General features: G+C 42.2%; 1 protein-coding gene and 1 long non-coding RNA gene across 3 annotated transcripts; both read left to right on the top strand.

The window, feature by feature from the left end:
- Positions 1–200: 200 nt before the first annotated feature.
- On the top strand, positions 201–14011 carry LOC110973835 (uncharacterized). Of its 2 annotated transcripts, none has more exons than XM_022224976.2 (10): positions 201–222; positions 2588–2682; positions 3179–3260; positions 3871–3986; positions 4763–4869; positions 5345–5721; positions 6103–6301; positions 6457–7679; positions 7901–8356; positions 9001–14011. In XM_022224976.2, exons 2-10 carry the CDS (start codon positions 2591–2593, stop codon positions 11596–11598), a joined length of 5250 nt encoding a protein of 1749 aa, XP_022080668.2. In that variant the 5' UTR covers positions 201–222; positions 2588–2590; the 3' UTR covers positions 11599–14011. The 2 variants fall into 2 exon arrangements, with proteins under 2 accessions (XP_022080668.2, XP_022080667.2); XM_022224975.2 differs by lacking the exon at positions 201–222 and adding an exon at positions 1327–1550.
- Positions 14012–14710: 699 nt separating this feature from the next.
- LOC147797043 (uncharacterized) lies at positions 14711–19379 on the top strand. The gene is made up of 2 exons (XR_015427520.1): positions 14711–15159; positions 16213–19379. It is a non-coding gene; the product is annotated as an uncharacterized LOC147797043 (long non-coding RNA).
- The last annotated feature ends 563 nt before the right edge of the window (positions 19380–19942 follow it).

The following is a 19942-nucleotide window of genomic DNA, read 5'->3' as shown; positions in this document are numbered from 1 at the left end:
TTTACTGACCAAAAGGACATCCCACACGTGCTTGACCATAAAACCCTCTCACAGACGACACACAAGAACAAAATTCTAGATGGCCCACTTAGCGGCGCGCTCGACATTGACATCCACGAGTAAGCTTCCATAATGATTCAATAAACCATACGCAAGGGCCGTTAGTTTATGCTGCATGTTGAGAAGATTTGCGATGAGACTGCCACAGAATCATAAAACCATGTAAGTCTGACGGGAAATGCAGACTTGAAGTATTCGGCATTCTACTGTTGCAAGGTGTAGAGTGTTGAACATTGGTCGATTTCCTAAGTCAAGAACAAAGGGCGCGCTCGCACCAGGCTGGACTCGACTGCCAGTGGACGTACAATTTACCGTACCGTCGTGAAGAACCGATCTTGTGAACAGAAGTAATACAAATAGATGAGTGGGGGCTCTGAAAAATTGTCCAGAGTTACCAACGAAAAAGTGACGGAATTGTTTACAACCCTTTTTCTTGTCCTTTTCTTCCTCTCTCCCCAGCTTTGTGAATGTAAATTTTGTTTAGGTTGGGGATCAACGAATGAACTCGTAATAGCCGTCGCTAAGTGTGTGAATTTTTTGAAGCGAATTGAAGCCGAACGAACACCACATTTTCCGCGGAGTACTCTGAACTACTTTTCATGTTTTCATTGTGGTAGGAACATTCTTTTTTTTTCGGTTTCGTTTCTCCGTGGTTTGTTCACAAGCTTTGATTGAGTTGACTTTGCCGCGCCAGTGACACTAAGCTTTATACATGTATTGTACACGTACCAGTTCAGGACATGTTACAACATGTCCGATTTTGTTCAAGGTTTTTAAGTGCAGTGTGCACTGATCATGCAATTATCATATGATGTGCCCGATGGATGAGCGAATAAACTGAATAAGAATCAGTATGGTTTACTCATTATTTTAAAAATAAGGTATTATTAATTATTGTTTTTTCTTCAGTTGATTTTTGTAATTGTGCAACCACTGCTTTGCATGTCTAATCATTCGACCAATCACAAGGGAGAATTGTATAAATTTAAATTTGAGTCCTGTTGTTAACGGCCGTATGCAGTATTCTTACGCATATTAACTTGAAAACTTTTCAAAATATTAAAAATAGTCATTTTTTCTTGATTCATTTTTACACGTAAATACATTAGTGAGAAGAAATTGTCACATGCCATCTAAGAAACGCTCATGTGGATCAAGAATCCTAAAAAACTTTATGCACTACTTTGTTAACGTGCATGGATATTAGCATGATTGGGCAAACTGCGCTCCATACCGGCATTGACGTTAACGTATGGAAAACTAGGACGTTATGATCATACGACGAGTCCGTGTGTATTGTACGTACGTACGTGTAGGGGGCCTGCGTATAAAGCCGTTGAACACGATAGGGTAAACAATTTGAACGCGGGGAGTACAAATTGGAGTTGTTCCACCGTTCCCCACCGAAAGTGTAGTCCAAAGTCTCTCGATTTTTTGAATGTACTAATGTTGTTTCTCATTTTAAACTACTTACGTAACGAACAACCAAGGTAAGGAAGTGTTTTTTTTTAATAGACTTTGATTTCCAACGATTTTTCTGAGGCTGTAAGTGGCAGGACTTGTCAGCTTTCATGGCTCCTTGTCTTTTGTCGTGGGAAATGGAAGCTGTGATTTGAAAATTGAGTTGATGGTGATGCAGTAAACAGGGCTTAGACCTAGGCCTATATGAAACGTGTCATAGTAACAATACAGTGCTATAGTAGCTTACAGTCATGACAGTATTCCCATGTTGTTGGGGAAGAGTTCCATTATCAGATCATGTCCATATCTTAGCCCCACTACTCACTAGTGTGGCATGGCATATGTAATAAACGGACTGGGCACTACATCAGTACATGTACCAATGGGCTCTTCCAAAACTTTGGCAGTAGTTTAGATGTCTTGACATGGAAGAGCCGTCGAGACGATGAGAGGTCAAGTGACGTATTGTTCAACGATTTTATTTTAAAGATGAGAGAGCGAGCCCGTTAGATTGAATGGATAAAGGCAAAAAGACTGGAAAATACTTGAATAACGTGAGTGAAATCATTCAATAAATAGTTTTTAGAAAACAGAAAGGTCAAGGATCATGTTCGTGTGCAAGAGAAATTGCGCCCACGATGATAAGTGGGTGCGCCGGAATGTTCAATACGCCGACACGAAATTGCGCATACGGATGTGTGGCTAAGGATGGATCGGGAGTGAGAGTCCGTGCCACACTAGTGGGGCTAGTCCATATCCATGATATCCTAAGGACATGACGGATGCCAGTAAATATTATGGAGGTTTCATTCAGAAGATGGCCTATCAACCAGTTCGAGTGGACTGGTTCTCGTCAAGATGAAAGGAACAATGCTGTTTCAAAATGTGTGGCAACAGCTTGATTATGATATAAGACACCCATCCTCAGAAGCCACCAGCTGTAGGCCATAGCTAGTTTAAGATTTCTACAACCCCCCCCCAAAAAAACACTGGGCCTACACTTTGAAATGATAGGCCAAAAATGACAAAACTGAAATATTCAAAAAAATTAATTTTTTATCTGCAGAAAATGCCACTGTATGGAAAGATCGTGGTAATCAAACGGAATGAGTCGGATGGGGCCAACTTTCCCCTCACACTCAAACAGTGCTTGTTCGGAAGGTGAGTTGTCTGGAAAATATATCATGGGTTTACCTATAAGAGTCAAGGACCCAGCATTTATGGAGAAATTAACAAAATTCCCAGTCATTAACTTGGCCTACTTTAGTCAGTCATGTTGATCCAAGCACATGACAACAGATAATTTCAGGGCTTAATATGTTGGGATGATTTATTTAACAAATTAATTAACTGTGTAATTGTACACTCAACATTGACTCGCACCATTGGGAATGTTGGACGATCCAAGATGCTTTACTGAAAATTGCTTTTATTCAACTAACATCCAGTGGGAGACTTTGAGATTCTAGCAGCAGCAGGCATAGGCCTATCGATCCTTTTCCTCAGTACTGCACATGCTCAGAACCATACATACATGCTGAAAACAAGACACAAGATCTCAAATCTGGTAAACTAAAAAGGACCACTATTTTTGCTGCCACCAAGTCTCTCAAAGTCTCCTGTTGATTAAATTATGTGCGATTATTTTGTTGTCTAGGACCAACGAATGTGACATCCGGATTCAACTTCCAAATGTCTCCAAAGAACACTGCCGTATTGAGGTTGTGGATGATGACAATGTAAGCGTGAGAGAAGTATTACCATAATAGTGTCTTATAATTTTTCATCAAAAATAGTGTAAATCTTCCAGCTTTCTAAATTCCCTCTTTCAACAGGAAAGGGATCAGAAACATGTAGAATTTTAAAAAGATTTTCAGATAATGAAATGTTAAACACTTGAACTGTTTTTTTCATAAAGAAATGAAGCATAAAGAAATTTCTAGAAATAGGAATTTCAAAAGTACTAGTTCATGCATTTTTAGTCTTTTGTGCTGTCAAATGTTCTTGCTTTATTAGCATATTTCTGGCTTCCAAATTCAGGCATGTATAGGGCTCAGTGTTGTAGTCGAGACCACTTTAAGACAATCACAAGACCAGCCCAAGACCTCCAGTCTGAATTCAAGTCACAAGCTATTCAAATGAACCGCAACAAAAGCATTCCTTTGTCATTGCTCACGCTGTTACTTGTGACTGGTCTTTTGTCTGGTCTTGCGATGGTGTTGACTACAAAACTGATGGGGCCTCATTACAGTGAGCTGTTTGTTAATAAAAAATTGAAGTAGTTTTATGTGCCCATTTTGGCACTAACCAAACCTTTTAAATCCTTTTTCTTGATTTGACACATTATAGATCACTCTGACTAATTTGAGCACAGTGAACCCAACCAGGATAAATGGCAAGACCCTGACGAGCTCTGTGACTCTGAAACACAAGGACATCTTCACAATAATTGACCGGTCATTCAGGTTAGAAACCAAAGAAAAACTCCACGGCCTTATGAAATTATGTCTGACTGTAAACGTCATTTTATTTCAAACATTTGCTGCATTTTCCTGCTTAGAATGGACCATGTTACCCACATGCTTTCAAGTTATTTGGGCTGCACTTGTGTGAGCATATGCTTCCATCTGCGGTCGAACCTTGTTAATAAGGGCACTCTTAATACAAGATTTTGCTTATAACAAGGACATTTTTCGGACCCTATCCTTTGTTCTTCATTGTTTTCATTCCTGATAATACAAGTTCCTGTTATAATAAGGTAATTTGCTAAGTCCAAAAGACCTCCTATTAGCGAGGTTCAACTGTATAATGTTCCTACACAGCAGCACAAGGCATTTCAGACAGTATCCAGTGAGAATGGATGAGTTATTCAGTCGGACAGAAAGTATTCCCAATTAAATGTTGAAAGGCATAAGTGTCAGATTTTCCCCTAATCTGGAAAGTCCGTACTGGAAATTATACAGTCATTTAGATGTGAATGCTGACACTACTCCATGGAAAATCCCCTCTGATTCCGTGTGAATGACTGATAAATAAGGATAATGAAATGACGACAGAAAAACTGACTTATTTGCAGTCTATTTTGGTTTTTATTTGTTGTAAAAGTACTGAAACTGGGTGCATAAGCCTTGAGTTTTGACCTTTGCTTGATGTTTATCAAAAGTGAATTGAACCCAGGTATTGGCATAGCAACAGTCATCTGCATGCATTTACTGTGGATTTTACATTTGACTTTGCCCAGGTTTGAGTTTCCACCAGGACATGCAAATCGTCTGTCCACTGGCAAACTAGACACACCATCAGTGCAGAGTCCTGTGGTCTCATCTACCAGCGGTAACAAAGCAAAGAGTAAGCAACCCCTACCGCGTTGCCCCCCCCCCCCAAATAAATGGGACAGTTAAAGGGATTTCATCAACATAGTTTTTAATTTCCAAGCAAGTGCATACTATAGACTAATCCGATTAGACGCCCTAACTGCGGTGGCACCGCACACACGCGCACATTCTTCAGCATGACGCACGCGTGCATTTGGCAAATCACGACACCGTGTTGGTTGAAGAGGCATGTAATGCGCGCGTAGCACCTGTCCACGAGCGTTGTGCCACCGCAGTAATGGCTTCTAATTCTGGTGGTAAAATTACACTATATATGTGCATACTTTACAATACCTCTTCCTTTACTCAGTAACCAAGATGTTTTCATTAAATGTGAAAGCTATGTGTGCATTGGATAATTGCTCATTGTAACTTCAAATTTTCTGTTTACATTGATGTTAAAATGAATTGATAAATTCAATTAAGCCTCATTTCTTTCTTTTGGACAGCACCTAAGAAAACACCATCTAAGAGTCCTGGGAAGACACCATCCAAGGCAAAGAGTCCAGCAGTCAAGACACATGTCAAGAGAGAAGCATCACCATCTTCCTCTGTCCCAGCAAAGAAGGCCACACCCAAGGCAACTACATCGTCACCTGACTCGGGAAAAACTCGACCCACTGCCAAGAAGGCAGCTACTCCCAAGACATCGCCTACTGCCAAGAAGTCTCCAAAAGTGTCACCCAAAGCCTCACCTAAGGCATCCCAGGAAGTTCCTGTCACCAGTACCACTCCGGTTGAGAAAGAGGGGAAAACTGAAACACCAAAGAAAGGAACATCAGCATCAGCCAAGAAGGTTCAGAAGAGATTGAGCGGATCTGCGAAAGTGAGTTGCAAGGTTCAGCAATTTCAAGTGTACAGAATGAGTTTCAAAGATTTACACCTGTATTGTAATACGGGCGATTCACAATAGTGTGCCACCAAGAGTTTGCAACACGTTGGCCAATTGTGAGGCGGGAAATCTGTCCACCCTTTCCAAATCGGTTGACAGATTTCGCTCATTGTAATTGGCCAATGCGTTGCATACTCTTGGTGGTGCACTATTGTGAAATGGCCGTATTTGTGGAGACCACTGGAATCTGTCATACCTTGGAGTAACCTCTTGATGTGCGATAAGTATTTTGTTGTAAAGTCTGAAGATGTCTCTCGAAACCTTCCTTTCCAATACCATTTCTACATTTTATATTTTGCATCTGTTTTGCTGAAGGCTGTTGTAGACAGCCCCAGGATGCCTGGGAGTTCCTCCAAGTCACTGAAGAGAAGCATTGGGCAACTACGACGTGTCTCTGCTCCACTGAAGGAAGAGGATGAAGCAGCCTCACCCAAGGCTGCTTCCAAAATCACGCCCAAAGCAAAGACCACTCCTAAGTCTGTGGCCAAGACCCCACCCAAAGCATCACCAAAAGGTAACTGTCCTAATGCAAATTACATTTCACGTAACAATCACATGTATTAGCATACTTTTGTTCCATAGTGTACTTTGCCTGGAAATCAGTGGTTTGAATGTAGCCATATAAAGTGATGTTTAAGACAGCAATGTATTTTCCCCTTTTATTTACAGCAAAGACACCTCCTAGTAAGAAGAAAACCCCTGCATCAAACAAGAAGCGGAAATCTACTGATGGCGTTGCTCCAAGTGCAAAACGCAAGCGTGTATCGTTTGGTCCTCAGCTCAGCCCTGAGCAGTTTGATAGGCGCCTGCCACCTCTTACTCCCCTCCGTCGCGGTGCCACGCCCAAAAGTAGGCGTTCATTTAGTGGAGTGGCATCAAGTCCTAAGGTTGCCAGTCTCATCAAGCATCGCAATTCTTTGGCAGTCACTGCAATCCAAGAGTCTGTGGAAGACATTGAGAAGTCACCCATAGTTGCTAAGTCGCCTAAGGCAAAAGCATCTCCTGCCAAGTCTCCAGCTAAGACACCAGAGAAAGTAGCAGCCAAATCACCAGCGAAGTCACCAGCCAAATCGCCAGCTAAGTCACCAGCCAAATCGCTAGCCAAACCACCAGCTAAATCTCCAGCCAAAAAGTCTCCTACAGCAACCCCCAAATCTTCCAAGAAGTCACCAGCTAAATCTCCTAAGTCGGCCAAGAAACCCCTTATGAAGATTAAACTACCAGTGAAGCCACCCTCTCCATCCAAGGCAGATACTAAAGTGGCCACTCCAAAAGCAGTTACACCAAAAGAAAAACCACCTGTAAATGCTACTGTATCTACGCTACTTACCCCACTATCAGGGAAGAAGACCCAAAGAGTAGTTAAGCCCTCATCAAAATTGATGGATGAGAGTTTCACTGGCCTTCCAGAAATGTTTAACACACCTTCACCTGTCAAAAAAACTGCTGTCAGTCAGGGCAGAGTGTCCAAGCCTACACCTAAGTTGGCACTGAAAAAGAAGTTGTCGACCCCCTTGAAGAAAGCTATCATTGAGGCTGCACAAGAAAGAGCCAAGCCCAGCCCAAAGAAGATGTCAACACCTCTGAAAGAAGACATCAAGAATGCTGCAAAGGCCCTGTCCAAGAAGGCGACACCCAAGAAAATGGCCACACCCTTGAAGAAGGCGATAGCCAAAGCTGCTGCTGAAAGACCCAAGCAGGCCACCCCGAAGAAAATGTCCACACCTTTACAGATGAGCATCAAGGCAGCAGCTGCAGCAAGGCCAAAGGTTCTTAGTCCTAAGAAGATGGCATCTCCATTGCAGAAAGATATCAAGGCTGCCGCTGAGGAGAGAAAGACAAGCACTGAGACCAAGAAGATGCCCCCAGCCCTCAAGTCAGAGATTGAAAAGGTAAGTGCACCTTGGCAGACATTTTGTCTTTAGGCATAGTACCTGTGGGCTGTCGATTGGCTTGAGAGGAATCGGGTAACTTCCAACTTGCAGTATAAAAGAAGTGGCGTCACTGTCTATTGGGTATCACTGAAAAAATACTTGCAACAATGTGGCATTTCTCCTCCCTTTCCAAAAACCTTGTTAATTTGGTTGGCCCTTATTATGTTCCATGGTTACAGGGTGTTGCTCTCAAAAAGACTAAGCCAAAAACACCTCAGAAGCCACAGACACCCGAGGCTAAAACACCAACTCCCAAGGCCAAGACATCAACCGCTAAGAAATCCCCAGCCGTCAAGCCAGCCAGCCCTAAAGTCAACACCCCAAAAGCCAAGAACCAGGCTCTAAAAACACCTGCGAAGAAAGCCGTAACAATTGCAGTCAAGTCTCCAGTGCAGACACCAGCCAAGGCCGCACCCAAACCTAAGACGCCAAAGGCCAAGACTCCCAGGGCTAAAACACCAAAGGCTAAGACTCCAGCCCGAATGAAAACCCCGCGTCCGATGCGATGGGCAGACATTGTCAAAAAAGGAGCTTCTAAGCCCTCAGCTGCTTCTAAAGTCCTCGTTGGACGTGCCCTCAAGACGTCTAAAACCACGAAAGCCAGAGTGCTTTCTTCCAAAGCCAAGACACCAAAGGTTTGTTATTTTTATTATTCTGTCCATTTCTACTGAAGGCACAACATCTTAATTTAATTGATATGAATATATACCCCTAAAGTCAGAGATAAAACTTTGAAGCCGTATTTTGCTTGCTGAATTAATGTACTGAAATTATTTCAAGTTTTGAAAATTAAAAAGTACTGAAACAGTTGATTACATTCATTTCTTTTGAAAAGTGTATCAAAACTTTGAATATAATTGCTTCATGTAATATGCATCGTGTTAACCCCTTCACGGCGGGATTATTTTGACCGAGACTGCTGGGCTGTGGTATGCCCTGAATGGAGGGCTTTGTCCAGCAGCAGGCCCCTCTGAACCAGCAGCAGGCCCCTCTGAACCAGCAGCAGGCCCCTCTGAAGCAGGAGCTGCATGGTGAATAGACTGTATGTGTGGTATGCACTAATACTCACACAATGGTGCTGTAGTAGCAGTCCTCCGTAGCGAAGGGGTTAATAGGTAACATCATTAAAAGCAAATTTAAGCAGTGTTTACAGTTTGACTAATTGCATTGTATTCAATTAGGCAAACTTTAAAAACTGTAAAACAGAAAGTGCCATATTCTGAAAGATATCCAATGAAGACCAAGTTTTCTTTCTTTTTTTTCATTTGTCCATTTTCAGAGGGCATATGGTGTTGGCAGCACAGGGCATGCTGGCTCTCCAGCAACCATCCTGATCGGACGTTCTCAGCAAACTGCCAAGACACCAGTCCGCCCCAAGAAGGGCAGGAAGACTCCCTTCAAGATGGCACCACCCAAGACCAAGTCTGCTGCTGACACCAGCTTCACAGGATTAGCAGACATGATGCAGACACCATCACCCCAGAAGAAAGCTAAACAGTCTCTGCTGGATACCACCCTGGATATATCCACACCTGAAGGGCCTGGTGTGATGGCTGTATCACCCCTGACGCCAAGGATGCCCAGTCCAAGGAAGAGCACCTCACCTTATAAGATGGTATCCCCACTCATAGCTGAGCAAACACCCATGAAGTCCTTAGTCACTGTGACTGCACTGGCTGCTGTCAAATTATCTGGTAAGAGAATGTCGGAAAAATTTGTGTCGCCACTTAAAGAGAGTAAGACTCCCATGAAGACAGGCAAGGTGGTCAAAGCAAAGGTAAAGACACCAGCAAAGACTAACACACCTTCAAAGGTCAAGACGCCCGGTAAGAGAATGTCGGAGAAGTTTGTGTCACCATTGAAGGAGAGTGAGACTCCCATGAAGACAGGCAAGGTGGTGAATGCAAAAAGTAAGACACCTGCAAAGGCTAAGACACCTGCAAAAGCTAAGACACCTGGTAAGAGAATGTCAGAGAAGTTTGTTTCACCATTGAAGGAGAGTGAGACTCCCATGAAGACAGGCAAGGTGGTGAATGCAAAAAGTGAGACACCTGCAAAGGCTAAGACACCTGCAAATGCTAAGACACCTGGTAAGAGAATGTCAGAGAAGTTTGTGTCACCATTGAAGGAAGGTAAGACTCCCATGAAGACAGGCAAGGTGGTGAGTGCAAAGGTCAAGACACCTGCAAAGGCTAAGACACCTGCAAAAGCTAAGACACCTGGTAAGAGAATGTCAGAGAAGTTTGTGTCACCATTGAAGGAGAGTGAGACTCCCATGAAGACAGGCAAGGTGGTGAGGGCAAAGACACCAGAAGGGGCCAAGACCCCTGATTTCTCTGGTATCTCTCGTCTGTTAAAAACCCCCAAGATCAAGCCTTCCCCCAAGACTCCCAAACTGGGTGGCATCAAGCAGCTTATGTCATCTCCCAAGAAGGTTGATCCCTACGAGGACTTTGAAGGAGTTCCTGATTTGTTTGTTACTCCTAAGCAAAAACCTTCATCCCCTGTCCAAGCTAGCACTAAGAAGGCAACCAAGCGCAAGGCCTCTCCATCCCCAGCTCCGGCAGTGAAACGCAGTAAAGCAAGTACTCCTGCTCCTAAGAGAGAAATAATAGAGCCCAGTCCTGAGAAGCCGACAAGAGCGAGGAGGGGAGCTGTAACTAAGCAAACCCCGGCCAAGAAAACCAAGACCCCCAGAAAGAAGGCCCAGGCTGCCAAGCCAGTCACTGAACCATCACCTACTCCAGTCAAACAGTCCCGTGGCAAAAGATCAGCCGTAGAACCAATTGAAGAGCCACCCACCAAGAAGAAAGCTGTGAGTTCAGCACAGGTGGACACTCCACAAAAGGCAGTAACACCAGCAAAGCGTGGTCGTAAAGGAGCTGCAGACAAGAAAGCTGAAACTCCTCCAGTCAAGGTAAAGACCCCAAAGAAACAGACAAGAGGAAGAAAAGCGGTTACTGCTCCAGTCACTCCAGTGGTCTCTGTTGAACCTTCCCCTAAGAAGACCCGTGGGCGAGCTAAGAAACAGGCGATTGCTCCAACACCCAAAAAGACAGTCAAAATAGTGTCCCCAGTTAAGGCAGAGACTCCAGCTCCTGTTAAAAGAGGCAGAAAAGCAGCTGCTAAAACCAAGCAGGTGAAGACTCCTAAGAAAGCTGCACCTGCCAAGAAAGCGGGTACCCCAAAAGTTGACAAGGTTGTGCCCAGTCCCAAGAAGACTCGATCAGTTCGCGGAAGAAGACAAGTCGGCTCTCCTGTGCTATCCAAAGTAGCTCCAGAGAAAACCGCAGTTAAATCCTCAGCTTTGAAGGAAACTCCTGCTAAGATGCCAGCTAAATCCAAGGCAGTCCCCAAGAAGACTGCAGCCAAGAAGGAAGTGGCGGCAGTGGAGCTCCCAGCCATTTCTCCTAAAACAACCAGATCAGGACGAAGCAGGAAGCAAGCATCTCCAGCAAAGCCAGCCAAAACACCTGCTAAGACACCGGCTAAGAAGTCAACACGTGGGAAGGCAGCCAAAACACCGGCTAAGAAGACAACACGTGGGAAGGCAGCCAAGGAGGTAATGGAGGTAGTAATAATCACTGAGCCAAGCCCTAAGAAGACTCGAAGGGGGGCCATCAAGAAGGCTGCTACCACTCCAAAGCCAAGCAAGGCAAAGGCTGTCAAAAACATTGTAGAGACCATTGTCATTGATACACCCACTCCTAAAAAACAGCGGGTTACTAGAGGAAGAACAGCATCCAAAGCTAAGACTCCCAAGTCAGCCTCGAAAGCTCTGAAGACTACAAAGAAAGTGGCCAAGGCATCTCCAGCCATCACCAAGAAGGCTTCACCTGCTGTTACAAGGAGAACCACTAGAGCAAGGAAGAATTAAATACATGTATGTCAAACGGTATTTTTAAAATCAAATTTTATCTAAGACTCATAGAAAAGAAAATAACCTTGATATAAATCTCTCTGGGGGAAAAAACAAGTTCAAATGAAGTCAATCGGTAGCTTTTTTGGTTTGTAATTAACGTGAGTGGTTTGTTGTTTTTATTTCTTTATTTTGAAATTGGTGTTTTCACAAATAGGAATTCATTCATATTTGGATTTTCGATCGCATGGATAACAAATGAAGTCAGTGTCAATAATCACGCCTTTTCAATTTTCCAGTGTTTTTACAATTAGTAAATTGAAAACAGTGTTGGGGGGGAAGTGCAGACATGACGTGCTGGCAAAATAGACCAGTGCTTCATTCCTTGTGGAGGGATTAATTTCCCATTATGGTGAAAGGCAGCTCTTTGTTATCGAAAATTTAGAACTGACGTGTATATGGGGAGAGCGAAAACTGTAGTCTTGTCATCTTTACCTTTCCCGTAAGGTGTTTGTAAATAGTGCTGTGTTTTCACTTGTACATAGTTGTACAGTCGATAATTGTACCAGTTAGGTGTCATTCATCTCATTTTGCCTTTCTTTTGAATTCAACCAGAAATTGATGAATCTTGCTTCCATTTAAAATTAGAATTCTCAGTGAAACTAAACTTTCTCATTTCACAAAAATTATAGCATGGTGTAGTGACCCAGTTTTGCAAACCGGAGAAACCTCTGAATTCAAAATGTAGAAATGTTCTATTTTTGTTACAAGCCTTTTCATGATGCAAGAGAGGTCTGACCACATCGTCGGACCTGTAAACTTTGATACAAATTTTGATAGGGAAATAAAACTTGAATAGTGTAACATACTTTTCTAGTTCTCATAGTATTAGAATATGTACATAATCATCACTTTTCAGGCCACACAAATTAGTTTATGTGGGAAGTGATTTCTTTGAAAGACAAAAACCTGTACATGGACATCTTTGAAAGAGGTTTCTATTTAAATGTGTGTCCCTCAAACATAGTTTATATTCTTAGAAGATAGTTATCTACAGAGTGGTCGGTGGCATCGAAGCTTCCTATGCTTGTGGCGTAAATATGATTGTTCAGAAAATTTGTTGTTTTACAGTCATTTTAAAGTACATGTACTTGTCTTTTAATAAGAAAATGTGTCTTCATATTTTGTCAAATCAATGGGAATTAACTAATGCTCAGAGGTTGTACAAATTTTTATATATGTATTTCTGTGGAAATTCTTCATCTTCAGTCAAGTACTTTTTCTGGCATACATCAAGAGGACGTTACATGTGGCTATTGAATAATTGGCAAGCTTGAGGGAGATCTGATTGGAATTGGGTATTTTTGCATTGTTACCTGCAAACATGAAACCCCTAACTCAAACCACAGCGTACGCACGACGAATACTTGTGAATACTGTAGTTTTCTTTTTCCTGCATTGATTTTTTAGAACATTTTTATAATGCATGTATTCTTCAGTTACTCGTGGCAAAACCTGCAGAATTTGGTAAGAAAAAAAAAATCAAATTGTTCAGATACATGTACCAACGGTGTCGGTATGTTTGTTTTTACGTGTGGTTTTCTTATCTGATACTCTTAAGGTTCGCCCTCTGTAGGCAGAGGTATTTTATCAATGAAAACAGTTGAGTCACAATGTTGAGTCACTGAAGTAATTGTGACCTGAAACAATAGCGTGCAGTTAGTTTACATTTAAAAAATTATTCTTTATGCACTTCTTTAGGGGAGAACTTGAAAGATTGACCGAGTTCCAACACGATGTGGCCACGGAGAGAATTTCTCCTACGGCTTATACATGTACATGTATTCTCTTGAGTGATAATGTAGCTTCCCATTAACCTAGACTAGTGTTTGTTATATCCATTATTCAGTGAATATATGTTCATTACTTTGATTGGAGAAATTTGACAAAGACGGCATTTTGTACGCAACGGAGGCGTGTTTTTTATTCTCAAAGTAATTTGTTGCAGTGGTTAATTCCACTCTGATGGAAAGATCTAAAGGGCTAAGCATGGAATTACAACATTGTTATGGGTCATCCCATGAGGTTGGGGCATCATTTGGTTTGTAGAAATGAACTGCTGTTTCCCTGCAGGTGGATTCCAAATTGACATTGTTATACATCTTACAAGGCTGAATACAGAGGTGTGTTATTTTTAGAGTAAATGACCTACTCTACAGGTCATGACAGGTAGAAAAAGTTACCAAGGTAACAAGGACACCGTCGCAAATTGTGCCCCAACCTCATGGACTGATAAATCCCATGCTCGTTTTAAATGCAACTGAAATCGGACAAATGCACACACTTTGTAGTGTTGTTCCGTGCAACAGCTTGCGCATGCGCGGAAGTCTACTGAATAAATAATGTGAATAGTTTTGATTGGATATATAAATTTACTTGTGGACTAATTTCCTTCCTTTTTTTATCCAACTGATATCTTCAATCACATTGAATTATTATTGTCTGTGGACCAGTTTCCTTCTTGTTTTTTTAATCCAACTGAAATCTTCAATCACATTGAACTGTTAAATACCCAGGATTTAGTGGGGGTTCTTTTTTTGCTGTTTTGTTTTCCAAACACAAATTGAAAGTGACCGTCACTAATCTGAGAATGGAACTAAATCACTTCTTTCGACCAGGGGGCCGGGCTTTATGTATTTTCCAATGCGACTTGGCGCGAAACCGACCACGTTTCACATTTTAAAAACAATTATTATAAACTTGATTGATTCCAACACCATCTTTCGAATCGGTGTGTCAGCAAGCATTTTGCTTCAAACGGACCAATTCTAGCAGTACAGTGAAACACACACTTGTCGTTTACATACGAAAACGATCTAATTTGAATTTTGCACTTTGAGAAACTCCAGAACATAGAGTGACTTCCGTTGAGTACGCACGAGTCGAGCGTTTCCCAAAATGCACTGCGAATAGGGTGGCCTGTCCGCACTGCGTGGTAGGCAACAAATTTTGGATAGCTAAGTCGTTTCCATGCTATTTTGAAGCAACGTTATTTGGCTCGTGCTTTATATCTTGCCTTTGGCTTGATTCTTTTTTCTGTTCATTCGTCATTATTTTATGATACGGTTAGAATTTGAATGTCACCCTTAAGTTGGCAGTTGAGGAATTTAGAGTTCGACTGAGGTCATGAATGACCTGTACTATACCTCCAGCGTCTACATCTTGAGTTTTGTGTTCTACTGGGGCAGCTTTTGTAACATCCCCAAAACAAAAACAGCAATTTTTCCCTTCGCCAGGAAGACATAATCCTAGCCTCTTCGTCTTTGCCGTTGGCGCGGCCGATCGGCACAATAAAACATCGCATTATTTTACTCATAACCCAAGCGTTGAGAGATGTGCAGCATTGATGGAGAGATGATCACGGCATGGAGACAGGTAGAAGGAGGTTTCCAAATGAGAACCACCTGCTACGACCAGCGAGCTAGCGAGGATGGCACAGGTAAAACTCCTGATGACTCAAATCTCCAGAGGGCGCATCGAGGCACGCCGGAACGTGGCCAGCCTTTAGCGGGACGACAGGTAAATCGACTTCTAGACATTTCTGGTAATCCCTTTGTAATCCTCGACGAGTGGTAGCGTAAAGTCTTTGGCCCAGGGCTATTGTTTTAGTTCGACATCCATTCATAATGCCTGCGGCACGGGTGGAACTCTATGCCAAACATAATTGGGACCACTGGCCTGTTATTGTGACATTTTCTTATGTGTCAAACGGAACAACCATGAACATGTGTACAGCCCCGGCACAATTTTCTTAGTGAGGGTCCAAGTTGGACCCAGTTTGAGGGATTGTTGTATACCTGCTGAAGCTTCTCACATAAACTGGAGAGAGAGTATTTTTAGCTGATTTCTCTCAGTTCTTGACTGGATGGGACTTGTAGAGTTTACACCAAACTTTTAAAGACCAGGCGTATGGAAACAAATCTAAGTTGTAGAATTCCGTATGTCTTCTGGGAATGATGCCCATTTGATAAAATTGTCCTTTGGGGTTGGCCTTTGATAATGGTTGTCTTATCTACCGTTTGTCAAATGAAAGACAGCAGTAAAAAAATGGAGGGCCATTTCGTGCTCTTGCTAACAGTTTCATGCTCGGTTCATAGAGCAAAAGGTAAGACTAATCTATCTTATGACGAAATGCCAGGTGCCGGATTTTCTTAAAAGTGTCGAGGGACGAGCGGGTCCGGGTTTGGGCAGTAGGTGTCTATCATATTCCACTCGATGTACAACTTCGTATCTACGGTATAATATGGGCGTGTGTAACACGGTCTAGTGCTTCAGTTTATACACGGCCCTGAGTGCAAAGGCAGGTCAAAGTTGCGTCATATATCACGGGCCTTTGCCCTCCACAGGAATCTTGAAAGGAAACGAAGCGTCAGAGAAGACAATAGGATCATCCTATTGGGATTGTGAATGATGAAGTAGCCCTCAATTCCAACGTGACACTGATGACGTACGGCTCGAATAACAGCCGAGGCCTATTTCATCAGTCTTAAAGAGGCACTCTGTATACCTGTCACGAAGCTGTTAAATTGAATGTGTTGCATTTATATTGTGTATTTTATCCCTTAACAACAGGAAAAGCTACCTCGAAGGAGTACACCGACAACAAAAAAGTCGGCAAGGAAAATGACTTTCCGACTCGTGGCAAACTGAACGAGTTTTAGTCACTGGCGATGTAAAACTAGAACAGCGCCATCAACGGGGACAATCTTCCACTGTTTGAGTAAGACGCAAAGCGCGCGTGCAGATTTCCTTTGACCGTATTGTATTTAATGCTCAATCAATAATAAATAAATGAATACAAATCAACTTAATTCAGAGAGCATTTTCATTTGCTGAACATGACAAGCCCCCTCTTGATGAATTTGTCAAATCTATAATTTTGTCCTATTTTAAGATGCAGATTTCGTTGCTCTTTTGGATTGTCTCTGTCGTATTGTACAGTACATTTTCTGCTTTAATTATAGGGAATTATACGCTTGGCCGATCGTAAACGAAAGTTCATAGAGCTGCTTAAGCATAAACTTTGTTTAAGCATGGAAAAACCTGCTTGACAAATCAGGTTAACAGCCAAAAGTCCATGTGATATCTATTAGTTTGGAATGGTGTTTAGCTGTCTTTTGTTAGCGTGACAATTACAGAGTTTGAGCTGGTTACCTCTGTTTTTGAAGCACTTCAGGTTTTTTCGCACTTCAGCAAATTTTGTCCTTAAGCATCTCTATGAAATTGGCCCGCAGGGCAGATCAGGACAGCCCGTGTTGATAATGCCCGAGCCACCGTAGGCGAGGGACATTATCAGCGTCCATTCTCCTGAGCCTGTCTTATGCGACCAAGCACAAACATTTATGTGAATGCCATTCATTAATATCTTTTGAGTCACAAAATCCAAACAAGTTTAAATTATAACTTTCTAATGATTTTGTTCAAACTATTTACTTTAGTTTTTTTTTTCAAATACACCTCCAGCCGTGTTATGTTCCTCTCACGAGCAGTCGTAAACAACCTCCTGGTTATGAATGTCAGTTTACTCACTGGTTGCATTTGTGCCTTTTTGCCACAGGTATATGTGCTTTGTGATCAATCGTGATTGATTCTTTCTTGTGTGATTTTTTACGTTATGATTTGAAATAGGTACAGTTGAAACAAAATGGAGACCCATGTTGAACCTACAGATCACGACGTATGATTTTCTGACTGAAGCCAACTAACAGGGCGTATAAGTACGGATGCTCTTTAAGCACGTCATTGGGCCACAAAGGGCTTTTATTTATTGAACTGTCCGAATGGGGTGAATTAAGTAGGTTGATGTATGTCCTTCCATATGTTCTATTGAGTTCAAGTTTATGATGTAATCATTATATGCAGAATAATGACAGATGGCTCCCTGTATCCGGCACTTTGTATGTGAATCAATTATGTCACCCGATTCCAGAACGTGGAAAAAGAGACAGTGGGAGAGTGGAGGGTTTCAAAACATTGAAATGGTTTGCACAACGAGTTTTAGCATGAGGTGTAGGGCTGGTGATGTCAAGTTATGTTGAGGTTTTTGAAAGCTTGGAGAAATCCCACATTTTCAAAATTCAGTTTAAAGGGAATGATGGATTTGGTTACAGATGATGTGTGATGACTGTACGCTCCTTAGAAGGAATGAGTTACTTAAATATAGTGACAGGGTTGAACTGCTGTGGAGTCTTGTCATACTCTCTAAAGGCTAAGGAGTGAAAAAGTCACACACTCTAAAACCACTTCAAAAAGGTGGAATTTTCTTTCTGCCAAGGAGCCATAGGCCTATAAAGGACTACTTGAAAAAAGGTTTTCCTTCGTATGACTCCTCTTTTGGAGTGATTTTCAGTCTTTTAGAGTAGTTTTCACTCTTTTTAGAGTGGATTCACTCTTTTAAAAAGGGGTTATGAGAGATTCACTCATTGTTGAGGGTGAAGTTTTCACTCTTTTGCCTCTAGAGAGTAAAAGCGATTTCATTTTTTCAAATCTTGACAATGCCCACTAGATTTTATGTGAGATGCCCACGTGTGAGAATGAGAATTACTAGACACGAAATGAATCGGCTCAGAAATCAGTGAGTTTTGTCAAGAAAACGTTCTTAGCTGTTTATACTTTAGTTGCTAATGTCGGGTGTTATTTCCGTTAGTTGTCGTGATTTGGTAGGCCTACTTGGTAGTGGCAGGTCTATTTAAAGATTTGAATTCTAAAGATTGAGGAAGGAATGTAATTATACCGCTTTATTATCGGACCATGATTTGTTAAGACCGGCGCTTTAAACCATGTATGGTCTATTTATTTGTTTATTTTTTTCATTCAAAAGGTTTTTTTGTTACTGTTGTTTTTCCTTCGATTTCATCAATATGAATGCCACATTCTTTTAACGAGAAAGGGTTCGAGACCTTTGCAGTTCGGATTTTTCCCTTCAATGCAAAAAAATGCCATTTAAACACTCGGCCCAATTCCCTTGGTTATAAAACTTCTTCATACATGCATAACTTTCAAGAACCGTGGACATTTTAGAATGGCAGAACGTTGGTTGTTGTTCAAAGGCGACGGACGGTGAAGAGAGCAAGGAAAATACCTTCGCGGTTGAAGTGGTAAGGTTTGAGCTCAGAGAGTGTTTTTCCAACGATTTTATCGTTCCGCTTGCTTGCGAATTGTCTTCAAGAGCAGGAGCTGGTCTTCGGTCATCGTGACTTCTGGACAGTGCGATTCCCCCGGAACGGTTTAATTGAGGTATCAGGAGTTGCTTCTCTGACGGTACCATCGAGCCGCCAGCCCCCAGCACAAGAGCCCTCGACACGGTAGTTGGTCCCCTCGTGACTTCCTGCACTACAGTCCGGGTGGGACTCTGCCAACTCCCAGAGCCGGGACACTTCAGCCGTGGGGGAAATTGGACCCATTTCCTGGCCTAGCAGCCTCTCTGCCGCTCGGCGCAGAACCGCTCGTTTCCCGTACACCAGATCAAGTTGCGATTGCGGGTCAACCCTCTCATACACAAGACAAGAATTTATATTTCTCGCCAGTCAGGGTCAATTTTCTTGTCGGACTGCTCCAGAAGTGCCTTGCAGCACATTCCTAGTCATTTCGCCTTGGATGTTAGATTCACGATAGTGCGGTGTTTAACGGATTAATGTTGGGTCTCTCTCTCGACTCTCGATTTTAATAACAACCGCCACACCCTAAACCCCAACCAGGTTTTATGGACTTCAATCCGTGATTTCCGAAACTCGAATAATACCAAGGATTAGTTGCATAGGAACGGAAGTACTCCTAACTGACTTGAATTATTGTTTTTACAGCGAAATTGAGGATTAGCTGCCTGTCCTCCATCTCAACTGGAAAGGAAATTGCAGTCAGGCGACGCGTGCATAAATTTACAATAAAACCAATTTCGGCAGAAATTTGATCCCATTCTGAAGAAGTCTACCTACACTCATCTTTTCAGCAAAAAAATAATGACTTCAGACCTCCTAGTTCTTGGTCTTATTTGTGTAGAACAGTGCCAATTAACCATTACCTTTCCCTGTGATTTCAGAACTAACGCTGAGGGCGCTATATTGAACAACCGTTTCCGAAACGACATTTCTCTTGATGGACAACGTGCTGGAATTCAGAAAAACATTGCTTTTACCATCTTGTCAGTGCAAACTGATATTTTCCATTAAGCTGCATCGTTAATGGTGGTTAATTAATAGAATACATTGACAGGCGAAAAAAAAACGTAGCCAATGTTGCATAGACCACAGATATGGCAAACTGATTGGCTACGTCAGTTCCTAGACTATTGCAGAAACCTCAT

This window comes from Acanthaster planci, linkage group LG13 (genome assembly GCF_054643075.1).
Source record: "Acanthaster planci isolate LZ-2023a linkage group LG13, COTS_SCS, whole genome shotgun sequence".
NCBI classification, from domain to species: domain Eukaryota; kingdom Metazoa; phylum Echinodermata; class Asteroidea; order Valvatida; family Acanthasteridae; genus Acanthaster; species Acanthaster planci.
This window is presented reverse-complemented; position numbering and strand designations above follow the sequence as displayed.

Excerpts from the sequence above, each read along its gene's own strand:
- LOC110973835 (XM_022224976.2), top strand. The coding sequence starts at position 2,591 with ATGCCACTGTATGGAAAGATCGTGGTAATCAAACGGAATGAGTCGGAT. Across the intron at positions 3,987-4,762 it reads ATAATTGACCGGTCATTCAG|GTTTGAGTTTCCACCAGGAC; the intron begins GTTAGAAACCAA and ends GACTTTGCCCAG. Across the intron at positions 4,870-5,344 it reads CAGCGGTAACAAAGCAAAGA|CACCTAAGAAAACACCATCT; the intron begins GTAAGCAACCCC and ends TCTTTTGGACAG.